At 36.3% G+C, this 12,742-nt stretch overlaps 1 protein-coding gene across 1 annotated transcript in view; it reads left to right on the top strand.

The window, feature by feature from the left end:
- The window catches only part of CDH12 (cadherin 12), a 171,151-nt gene that overhangs the window by 105,972 nt on the left and 52,437 nt on the right, over positions 1–12,742 (top strand). The window contains exon 3 of the mRNA XM_015559829.1: positions 6,780–6,899. Within this exon, the coding sequence (XP_015415315.1) occupies positions 6,780–6,899 (120 nt within the window). The remainder of the gene's footprint in view (positions 1–6,779; positions 6,900–12,742) is intronic.

Below are 12,742 nucleotides of genomic sequence, written 5' to 3'. Positions count from 1 at the left end.
GGGAAGTTGAAGGAAGACAGTTGTGGGCCTATACTGTGCTAACAGGAAGTGCTAGGATGGGGGAAAGCAAGATTTCAACCAAAGGAAGAGGCTGATGGAAATATTCTGTGAAAGTGTAACGGTGAATGGGCTTGTCTGTCGTCCTCCCAAGGGTAGACTGGTTTATGGGAACAGACTGAGATGCAGACACCAGAGCAGGCGATGTATGTACTTAGGTTATACTTTGCAAACCTTTTGTGGAGTTTAGATATATGTTTCCAATTCTTAGATAAGAAGCTCAGAGTTCACCAAAAATTCATTGCCCATGTTTGTTGGACAGTGGATACAACACATTTCCCTGAAGAGACGGTCTGAAGAAGCTGAAGAGTTAAATTTTAAAATGAAAAAATGTCGATGGTTATCAATCAGACTGTGAACAGTCTTGAAAGAGTTCAGACTGAATGCAGTGATTCATGGCACAGCACTGAGGAATTTGGACAGAGCAGTGATAACGTTAAAAATCCTGTAACCAGACCATTAATCTGCAATAATGACAAAGTTATTTTGGAAATAGTTAAAATTGGATATTGTTTCAATTTGTACAACATATTTACTGCAATTAGAAGGAAACCAATGAAATCTTACCCCTTTTTCTAAAGATGAAGAATTTTAACAACCATTTCACATGGGCTCCCTATGTGCCAGTTATTATACTAAGCAATTTATATGCATTAACTCACAAATGGGTTTCATGAGATCCTGACCATTTATACTCTCATTTTGGATTAGAAATAACAGAAGGTTAGAGGGTTTAAGTGAATTGCCAACATGTTGTTAATTTAAAGTTACAGAAATGCCCATTTAAGTCAAAGTATAAAATTTCACACAAAAAGGAATTTAGGTCTCATATCATCAAAACGCTTGGGGGTTAAGCTTCATTAGGGTTTGACCAAGAGTCCCCATTTATTTTTCCTGGGATTCCCAAGTTTGTGCCTCTTGTGTGACTGTCTCTAGCCACTTTCCCCCAAGGTGTTGCAGTAGGTAATGAAGTTCCACACATTTGCACACCTGTGTCCAGAGAAAAAGAGAAAGAGGGCATTTCTTAGAAGGTCTCAGCAAACATCTCTGCTTTTATTAACTGGGAATGGGTTATATTTACACTCCCTAATCAACCATTATTAACCAGAAAAAAGACTGTGTTTGTTAGTTTAGACTTCAGCCAAACACCTTCAAAAGAGTTAAGCTTCATCTAACATGTAAGGAAGTGTGAGGGACATAGTGATATATGAATAGGTATATAAACACTTTTTAACCTTAGGTGGGATTAATTTGGATCAATCACTACACCATCCATTGAAATCACATTATCTTTACAGAATTAAAATAACTTGCAAAAGATCATATATTTCATTACAGAGCTGGTTCTACGATTCAGTACTTCTGACTTCTGGTTTTCACACACACACACACACACACACACACACACACACACACACACACACAAATACACTCAATTTGAATTTTCCCTCCATTAAAACTAGATAAACAGATAGATAATGGAAATAGAGTGAGAGAGAGATGATGGGTACATGGGGTAGATGAATGAATGAATGGATGCATGGATTCCTGGGTTGATTAATAGGTAGAAAGATCTTTCTTACCCTTAACATGGCAGATTCATCGAATCAAATAAAAACAATTAAGTTTAGGCATGTATGGTGTGTATTAGATAAGCTAATTAATTACATTAATCATCCTTAACACCTTGCTTAGAAGCATTTGAATCAAACGGGCTTTATTTATCCTTCAAGAATACACTGCTGCACAGAAAAAAAAAAAGAGCAAAGTTTACTGAGTTATAGCTTAGAGCCACTGAGTGAATGAATTCCAAACCTGTATCTTTCATCATGAATTTTATGGAATTTCCTGTGAAAATAATTTTCAAATGACACTAGGCACAAAGGAGGCAACTTGCACCATCACTGGAAATCGGAATTCAGTAGGTGTCACTGAGAACAGACATTAGCATTTGTACTGATGTTCCTGGTATAGAATTCTTGGCACACAAAGGAGAGATAAAAGGCTCATAAAAATGGATTCACTTATCCATCAAAGTACAGTTGACTCACAAGGTATAAATATGTATAGTTTAAAATTTTTAGGACACAGCTAGGATGGGATTTTATAACCTTAGAGTGCTTTTGGGTTCTTGGGCTGAATAACAATTCATAAGTTATTGTCACAGCATTAGGGTGGCTGGGGGACACTGTGAGGCCAGGCTGAGCGGGGTCGGAATTGGGTTCAGAGAGAAACCAAGTTTCCTGCTCTGATCCTAGAAGTACATTTGAAGGGGACGTTACTTCCACTCTAGGAGATTGTTATGACAGAAGTTCTTTCTAATCATTAAAAGTTCTGGTTATTTCACACAGATTTAACAAGTATACACCAAAGGACTTGTATGCATGCATATAAGCCTAACCTATGGACACAGACAACAGGGGGTGAGGGCATGAGTGGGAAGGGTTGGGAGAATAATGGAGGGATAAGGACACATATGAAATACCTTAATCAATAAAGAAATTAAGAAAAAACAAGTACACAAACTCTTCTTTCTTGAGTTGCTAAGGAAGTGATCCAACCATCCCAGTCTCATTTCCATTTTGATACCTTTTAACTAAGTATTCTCAAAATTGCATTTTTTAACATACGGAAGATAAAGTCTAGATCAGTATAGGAACATCGAGGGGTGGGACGTGAGGATAGGAATCATGCTAGTGTTACACATTTGGGAGTGGTCACCCTATGTGTGGTGCAGGAGAAGAGTGAGTTCATATGTAATTATTTTATTTACATACACTTTAATAGCACATACTATGTGGAAAACGCATAATTTCCTTAAAAATATTAACTCATTTAATACTGCTGAAATGGATACTATTTTTTTCACTTTTTTGTATATGGGGAATCTAAAACAGAGGTTAACTAATTAGCTTGAGGTCACACAGCTAGTAGTTGATGTAGGATTCAAACCTAGGCACCAGGAGCAAACCTGGGGTTCAAACCTAGGGTTCCAGAAGCAAAGATGGCTTTCACAATGGCAAGCAATACAACCTCTTCTGTTGAGGAAAGTTTCTAGAGAAATTATATGGGGCTGAGCTTCTCAGGCCTGAGTACTCATTAGACTTATCTGCCAAGGTTGTAAAAAGTTCTGTTACTTGCTTGGCACACCCCGAAAATTAAATTAGACTTTCTGATGGGGGCTCAGGAATTGGTGTTTTTCATCCTGGTGGATGCCTTATCTGCAGCCCTTATGGGAGACAAAGAAGTCAGAGGCATCATTTACAACTTTCAGGGGCAAACGCAGTAAGAGAATCCTCAGAAGGAAAAGCCAAGTGGGCAGTGCAGTGAAATCTAATGTGAAGTGGATTAAAGGACCCAGTTACTTTAAATACTAAACTCACCTGCTGTGCATCTATGCTTAGTTTTACTTTATGATTAAATTCTGCTTTAGCAGACCTCCAATATCTTTGTGGAATCTCATAAATGTACACACACACACTCGCACACACACACACACTCGCACACACACTCACACACAACACTCTCTCTAGCTTGGCTGTAAAAACCTTTATGCTTTACATTTCTCTGCTCTGGATGCCTTTTTATGTAATAATATGTACATATATTTTCAAATTCTGTTTCAGAAGCAATTTCTACGTATTTATGATTCTCTAACTCTAAGTGTATTATTTCTTGTTTATAATGCTATGTATACATAAAGTAAAAGCAAAAAGGAAATGATATGCCATGTGGAATTCCTCTCTCTTTTCCTGTTTATTCATCAGTGTGAAAGGTTAATGTTATTCACAAAGGCATTTATATTAAATCCCCTGGGTTTGCATTGCGTATTCTGGCTATGTTTTACTTATGGGGTTTTTTAATGCATTGTCACTCATTTTTGGTTCTGCTTTCTGAAGTGAGAACATCGATACATTTGAAAATTCAAGACAAGTTAAACTCCCAATTTAGTGTTTTAAAATCCTGTAAAGGCCATAACTAGCTGCTGGATCACCCGTTTAGAGTGTTGTGTGTATAGTATTTGTGTCCTTTGTGTATGTATATGAACACGATAAGTATCAAACTGATAAACATTTATTCGGGGCTCACTTCATGACAGGCACCACATGTACAAAGAGTAAATGTGGAAGGACTGTTGATGTAAATGGTTTTACAGTTCACGAGAGTACAGAGGGTGGAGAAAATATCTCTACTTCTTGCAGAAAAACTAGGATTCCTAGAAAAGACAGTGGAGCTGGGACATCAAGGGTGAGTAGGATTTCTCCTGCTGGTGGAGGTGAATGTCCTCCAGGTAACAGGGTCTCTTGGGCAAGAGCACAGAGGAATGAAAGAGCTTCAAATAAACAGTCAATACATCTGTGTGGTCCCTGCAGGAGTCCCTGGCAGCACAGTTGGAAACTACTGTGGGAAGGATATTGAAACCCATTCATGCCATGCTATCCATAGCATGTCAAGGGGTTTAGATTATTTTTCTTTTAATAGGAAGATAAACCCATTAGATTTTTAATTTTTTTTTAATGAAGGAGAGTACCGTGATTGATTCTGTGCTATGGGACAATGACTCCGATGCCCTTATGTAAAAAGAGGTGGAGGAAAAGGCAAGTTAGGGATGCTTTCCAGCCTTGCAATTGTCAGTGGGGATGCAAGCCAGCTGAGATAGTTGCAGGGATGAGAAAAGGCAAATAATGTATTCAACTAATAGAATATCAAAATAGATCCAGAGACATAGAAGCATGGAACAGACTGTTGAATCTCAGAGGAAAGGCAGGGGTGGGCGGGTTGGAATAGATTAACCAAAGAACTTGTATGCTTGTATGTATAAGCCTGGGGGGAGGGGTGTGGGCTAGGAGAGGTCAAAGCGGGGAAAAGGAGGACATATGTAATACTTTCAACAATAAAAGTAAAAATTTTTAAAAAGAAAAGCAAAAAAATGGAATATTTATATTCATCAGTGAAATTAATAAAAGATTTCAAACAGGCCATTGATGCACTTTAATCCACTTATATTTTCCATGTATTTCTAGCAAGTTTGTTGATTTACTACCCAAGATGCCCCCCCCCCCAAAAAAAAAAGAGTAGAATCTAAAACTGCCATGCTGGACATGGCATTAGACAGAGTAAGTAATTACGTAACATATATTTTATTGTATGTTCGGAGTAGTACCATGGTACTACTCCACTGCACACTTATTGAAAGAAGAAATGGCCCAAACTGGTTTGGCTCAGTGGATAGAGCGTCGGCCTGTGGACTGAAAGGTCCCAGGTTCGATTCCGGTCAAGGGCATGTACCTGGGTTGTGGGGACATCCCCAGTAGGGGATGTGCAGGAGGCAGCTGATCGATGTTTCTCTCTCATCGATATTTCTAACTCTCTCTCTCTCCCTTCCTCTCTGTAAAAAATCAATAAAATATATTTTAAAAAAAAGAAAGAAGAAATGAATGAATCAATGAATTAATGCTTACTTTAACATCACTGCACTTCAATACTTTGATTGTAAAATTTGGACATTGTTTCAAAATATTTCTTTTAAAAAAAAAGCCTGAGCAACTGAAAGGAAAGTAGCAATTTTATATTCCCCAAACTGAGCAGTTACTTTTGACTCTTCCAAGAGGTAAAAGGGGTGCTGCTGGTTGTATAACTTGGGGTGCACATATTACTCCTTTATGCTCAGTAGAGATTTCCTTCCTTCGTTAGCAACATATTAATGTATTTATTTCTGGTTTGATATTTTTGCTTTTACTTTATTTCAAGTCAGAATAGTGGTGTTGAACAGGATAGTAAAAAGAGGTACTCACTTACAAAGTTGTAGGAGGCAAGATCAAAGGGATGGCTACCAGAAGGGAAGGGATGGGTAATATTGTGATAAGTTTACAAAGTGACACATCATTACTAGATTTAATGGAATGATCACACTGTAAGGTATAAAAATCGTAAACAAGTATTCTGTGCACTCAAAACTGAAATAACCAATATAAGTTTGTATACAACTATACTTAATAAAAAGTCAAAAAATGTTTGTAAAGACTCAAGTATGACTATGAATATAGAAGATTAAAAAAAATTCCCTTCAATTTCTCTTAGTACATAAGTAATATGACCAAGTGTCAAAAAAAATGAGAAATGCTACAATAATTAGGATTGTCTTTAATGTTCTATGTCAATGAGCCTTTGGGTTAATGCAGTCTAGAGACATAGAGGTGCTCTCACAGTTATGTTTGCAATTATTTTGTGTTCCTCAATTTCTCAAATATTATCCCAATTAAAGGTTCCCTAATGCTGGAATGTAATTGTTGATTTTTAAATTGCAACTGCAAATTACTTACACCCTTGAAAGTTCAATAAGCCTTTAAACCTTTTAGCTTTTCTATTGATGTCCTAATCATGAAATTAAAGCATCTGTAGTAAGCAGAAGAGATCATGTAAGCAGTGGCATGTTCTCTATGGGGTACAAATCAATAAAATTATCGTGATGACTTTTAGTTCAAAGATCTAGCTACTGGAAGTGGACACAGCTTTTAAAATTGATATGTAAAGCATGCATCATTTGCACGAACCATATCATTGCCTAACATTTTGGTTATAATGCTAAATTATTATCAGTGACATCATATGCTCACAGAGTAATGCCAAATCCCCCTCCCCAAAGAAGCCCAGCAGATAACGTACATAGCCTTGACCTCAGCCAAATAAAGATGCTAGCGTCTAATCTTCCTATTTTCCAGGTGCATATGTGCTCCAGGTCAAGGCCACGGATGCGGATGACCCAACCTATGGAAACAGCGCTCGAGTTGTTTACAGCGTTCTTCAGGGACAGCCTTACTTCTCTATTGACCCCAAGACAGGTAAATTTTTATTAGAAATAACATTACCAATATTTAAACTTTAATTAAATCTTGGCATGGGAAGTTGCCTATTCTAATACCACAATAAAGTTTGCATGCACTGCAATTAAGCAAAGGAAAATAGGGTCTTACCTCACTGCTACAGAACTATTTCCTTTGGATTGAATATAAATCTTTGTGTGCTAGTTAGAATTCTCTGTATGATTTACTTTACATTTTCAAAAGTCCTTGCTTTCTTAATGTATTGTGTTATTAGCCTGGCTAAAGCAGGCCTTTATTTCAGGTTTTCTTGGTTGGGTTCAATCATGTTCAGTTTGGGCCTTGTTGACATTTGATATGATCATGGAGCTTTGATTGCTATTTTCATCAAAGGTTATGAATGATGGACTAGGATTAATAAAGTTTTATGCTTCTAGTAGGGAAAAGATAGGCTTGGCAAACTGGAAACACCAAACTAGTCTGTCTTTAAAACCAGTCTCATTTTTAAGTCAAGCCATTTAAATTGTTTTCAGAAACAAATATATAAGAATCTATGGGAAGTCTAGAAAGGGCAGGAGGGTAGACAGAAATATTTTGTATTTGTTTTTTAAGAAAATGAGGTCCCCATGCTTTGAGAGAAACTGTTTTACATGCTGGATAGGAGAAAGATATCAACAAATATTGAAGGGAAGTTATCTAAAATATTAAACATCCTTTTATCAGGCGGAAGCATGATGGGTTATTTTTTCTTACATAATTACCTATCTTTTCTAAGTGTACCATAATGGGTAATCTAATAGGAATAGAAGTATGAACAATACATGTGTCTTAGATCTTTTCAAACTCTAAGAAGCACTTCTCAGTGACAGAGGGGATGGAGGGACGAGAAAAGAGGTGAGAGATTGGTGAGGTATAGAATACAGTTACTGGCCTGCAGTGATTAACTCTATAAACTAGGTGAGTTTATGTACTCAGATTAAATGTGGGAGCAGAAAGATGAAGGACTTGATATTGGTGACATGACTATAGATGGAGCCAATATCTATCTTTAAGAAAATGTAAGGTAAAATCACACAAAGATGAACTTAAGCAGATGGCATGGATAAAAACATAATTGTTAAAATCAAATTAATATTAGACAGATACAATTATATGAGTCAAAACACTTACATTCCCTTGACTTGTTAATTACCAACCTCGAATAAATTCTAATGTCTTTAGAAAATATTATACCATAGAAAAGTAGTATATTCATCATATGGTTTATAATTGTGATTTGTATTTTTTACATAGTGATTATTATTTAGAACTGAAGATGAAACAATTCTGGCATAAACTATGGAATAGATTTTTTGAAGCATTGATTTTCACTGGAGACAGAAGTCTTGATACTAACAATACCTCCGACCACTAGACAGGAAAAGAGTGGATGATGAAACGCTTCATTAATAAAATGATAACTAGTTTTCATGCACAGAAACCATTAAGAAGACTTCTTGTCAAATTTATCACCTTGTGGTTAATAAGAGTAAATAAAAAATCAAGCATAATTGCAATTTCTCAGAAATAGTCTCCATTTGTTCCAGCCATATAGCTTTCTTTTATGATTCCTTTTGCTCTTATTAAATAAAATGCATGAGAAACTATTATCTTAAAAGTTTCCGCATTTGAGTGTAGATGCAGTTAAAAACAATTTTTAAAGAAAGAGTCTCATCAAAACTTCTGGTGCCTAAGATTTATGAAGAGATAAATATAACCATTTATTTTTCATTTAAAATAAGAAAAAATATATTTAAAGATTTCTTTATTGACACTGTTGTGTGACAAACATTATTTGGATTAACTGAAATTTTTTTTCTGAATTGTGTTCAAATATTCATTTATATGCCTTAAAATACCATTAAATATTTTTAAAACTCACAATTAGAGATAAATCTATAAAATATTAAATAGCATTGACATTGTTAATTTTATAGCCTATTACATATGTATTATATTAACATGTTATGCTATATGACATACATTTTTACACTTAACATTTAATTAGGAAAACATTCACAATTTATAAAACATCAAGCAAGAAACATTTTACCTAGTGTAAGAAATCAAGATGTTAAATATCTCCATATAATTGATTATAGAATTATTTAATTGAAGAAAACAACCATTACTATGAATTACTTACCCTATGTCTTAAATTATATTTAAAATTATTTTAAATTATTTAAATTTTTCCCTAAATGATTTCAAAAACTAGTCTGACGTGAGTAACTAGATACTGCTACTATGTGTATCATGTGGTGATATATTGTATTTTCCTAAATTATCTGAGCCCCAACTTGGGAGAACATTATGATATAATTTATCCAAATTTAATTTTTCATTTTTCTGAACCTTAAAAATTTTATTGTGGCAAAATATACATAATGAAATTACCATCTTAGCCATTTTAAGTGTATAATTCAATGGCATTAAGCACAATGACATTGTTGTGCAACCTTTATGACCATCTATCTTTGGAACTCTTTACAATATCATGTTCATTGTCAAAAATAATGTGTGTTTATGAGTGTTTATTTTATGTATTTAAACATATTTCTAGATTTCATATGAAAACAGTTACGTGAGAATGGAGTTCCATGCATAAGACACTCGCCCCCGCCCTTTGTCCTTTATTCACAATGCTGATGGTTTGTGCTCTGAAAACCTCTCCTAGCTTATGTTCAGGGAAGTCTGATAAAGGTTGCTGAGAGAAATCACTCTTTCGCGAGGTTTTTGCTTTTTAAATTTGACTATCACCTTTATTTCAGAAATTATAATCTTCAAGGCTCTGTCCTAAATGAAACCTTCTGCCATATCCTGACAGATAATAAACTTTTCAGGACTTTAAAAATGTGTTGGAAGCAAAATAAGTCAGTCACAGAAAGATAAATATCACATGATCTCACTCATTTGTGGATGCTATTGAACAACATAAACTGATGAACAAAAACAGATCCAGGACAGAGAAGCATCGATCAGATGCTAACACCTCAGAGGGAAGGTAGGGGTAAGAGGGAGAGATCAACCAAAGGACTTGTATGCATGCATATAAGCCTAACCAATGGACACAGACACCAGGGGGTGAGGGCATGAACGGGAAGTGGGGTGGCGGGGGGCAATGAGGGGATAAGGACACATATGTAATACCTTAATCAATAAAGAAAAATAAAATAAAATAAAATGAAAAAATAAAAATGTGTTGGTGTTTTGAGCCCCATTTAAAAGTAAAGCACAGCCCAGAGTTTATATTTTGTAGTAACAATATAAATTCTTAAGAGTGCTTTATTATTTGAAAATGCTTTTTGATGTTAATTCAGAGTTAAGTCTTACAGGATTCACACACCTCAATTGGTGCTGGTCAGAGAGATATAACTTTTTTTCTCTTCAAGAGTAAAAAAAAAGAGCATTTGCTACAGAAAACAATCATTACTCTCCCCCCACCCCCCATTCATACAAGGACTAATAGGAACTTAACAAGAAAAGAAAAACAATAGATGGTGATAAATGTAAGGAAGGAAATGTGTTAGGGGAATAGACAAGTATTAAGATGAAAAAACAGGTTAGCTATTTTAAAATATTTTGCATATCTGTAGTAAAAGTACTTGACTAAAAACATTCTGCAGACAATGGTTTCCTTGTGAGAACCATTGCCACACTTTGTGAGAACTCTGTGTGAACTTCACTTGCCTAATTTCAAAAGCCATGGAACGTCAGCAGACAGAGCGAAGAATGTTTGACCTTGAAAGGGGAGTGCTCTGGGGGGAGGTGTCACATGACTTCAGGAAGCTGGAGAGCTGTCAGGTACAAGACGCACTAGCCGTGTTCTGTGCTGCTGGAGAAATCCGCTGTCAATGGCTGGTATGAATTCCAGAAAGAAAAAAAAATTCATTTTACATATAAAAAGGACGTTAGTACCTGTCCATAAATAAGAGCAGTGCTTTGTGAGATTATGTGCTTTAAATCGCTGGAAATGCTAAAGCAGATGATGAGTAATGAGCAAATGTTTTAACCTGTTGTTCAAATGACAGGATTTCCTTGATCCTCATGACTAATATTCTATTCTGTGTCCAGTCTTCTTTATCCAATCATGCACAGGTGGATACTTAGGATATTTCTATATTTTAGCTATTGAGAATAATGCTGCAATGAACATGGAGGCACAGATATTCTATGAGCCTCTGTTTTTATTTATTTTTGTTTTTACGACATTTATTTTCTCTAGATATATGTCCAGAAGTAGGATTGTGGACCATAAGGTAGTTCTAACTTTAATTTTGTGAGGAACCTCCACGCTATTTTTCATAATGGCTGCACCAATTTTCTTCTCCACCCACAGTATACAAGTGTTCTTCTCCACTTTCTTCCAACTCTTACTACTCTCTCTGTCTTTATGGTGACAGCCATTCTCACAACTGTGATGCCTTAGTGCGCTTTTGATTTGACTTTCCGTGATGGTTATTGATGTCAAGCACCTTTGCATGTGGCCATTTGTATAACCTCATTGCAAAAAAGTTATTCAGTTCCTCTGCCCATTTTTAACAGTTTTTGTTGTTGTTGTTGTTGAGCTATATGAGTCTTCCCTATTTTGAGTAATAATCCCTTATTAAAGATAGATCTGCAGATATTTTCTCCCATTCCATAGATTGCTTTTTAATTTTGCTGACTGATTCTTTTGCTGGGCAGAAGCTGTCTAGTTTGACATGGTTCTGCTTGTTGATTTTCAAGAGGCTTCCCAGAAAGTTTATTTATCTTTGAAAAGCACTGTGACTTCCTTCCCCCACTGTGGTCTGTTTTGATACCACCCTTCCCATGGCAGGATGCTGTGGCCACCTGGGCTCTCCCTGGGTGCTCTGAAGGGCTGTGCTCCCCTGCTCTGCCTCCCTGGGGTACCCCACCCTGTGTTATTTCCAGGTCTGCTTTCTCCACTTCTCTGAGATCGCAGCTCTAAAGCTTTGCCCGAGAGTAGTTTTCTGACACTGAGTTTAACGGCACTTGATTTCTTTTTCCTCATAGCACTAATCACCATGTGAAATTAGCTTAATTATTTAAGTACTTCTTTATGGCCTCCTCACCAGCCCACATGAACACATAGCCATTAGATGTGCATTCCACACAAAAATCTTGTACAGAGACTGTATTAATAATTATCCCAGATGGAAACAGATGGCACCCCATTGGGCAATTTGAGATTCATTTAATAAGAGAGCTCTTTATTAAAGTGTGAGCAGACTGTAGGGGAACAGGGGGACAGGCCATAATCTGGAAGAGGAATACAAGTACATTCAGTAGGCACACTGGGGCTGAAGGAATGAGAAGGGCCTGGAGGCACTGCGGGGTGAGGGACTGTGACAGGAAATAGGGCATTTCCATGAAAGGGAAACCCCAACCTCATTCTCCTTTACACCATCCCATCTCCTGACAATTGGCCTAAGGCAACCAGAAGCCAGAGAACAAACAGGTCTAGGAAAGTGTATGAAGTGGATCTGGGGGAATAAGTGGAAGAGTGTTTGCTATTATACCTTCAAACCTAATAACAGGGTCTGAATGAAGCATATTATACAAATGTTCAGGGAATGTAGTGTTGCATTTCTCAGTCCTACCCTCAATTCAAGAAAAGCTTATATAAATATCCTGGATTATCACATGTAATATTTTCTTCCTCAGATGTAGTATGGCATTATTTCTATCTCAATTTGTTTTCAGCATTTAACACATTTTTACAAAAGAGGCTGATATCCACCCAGATTAAGGATCTTGTATACAATATGTGGTGATTGCAGATGGCGAATATATCCCCTGGAAGACTTGCATTCCTGGAGATA

This window comes from Myotis davidii, unplaced genomic scaffold, assembly GCF_000327345.1.
Source record: "Myotis davidii unplaced genomic scaffold, ASM32734v1 scaffold735, whole genome shotgun sequence".
NCBI classification, from domain to species: Eukaryota; Metazoa; Chordata; class Mammalia; order Chiroptera; family Vespertilionidae; genus Myotis; species Myotis davidii.
This window is presented reverse-complemented; position numbering and strand designations above follow the sequence as displayed.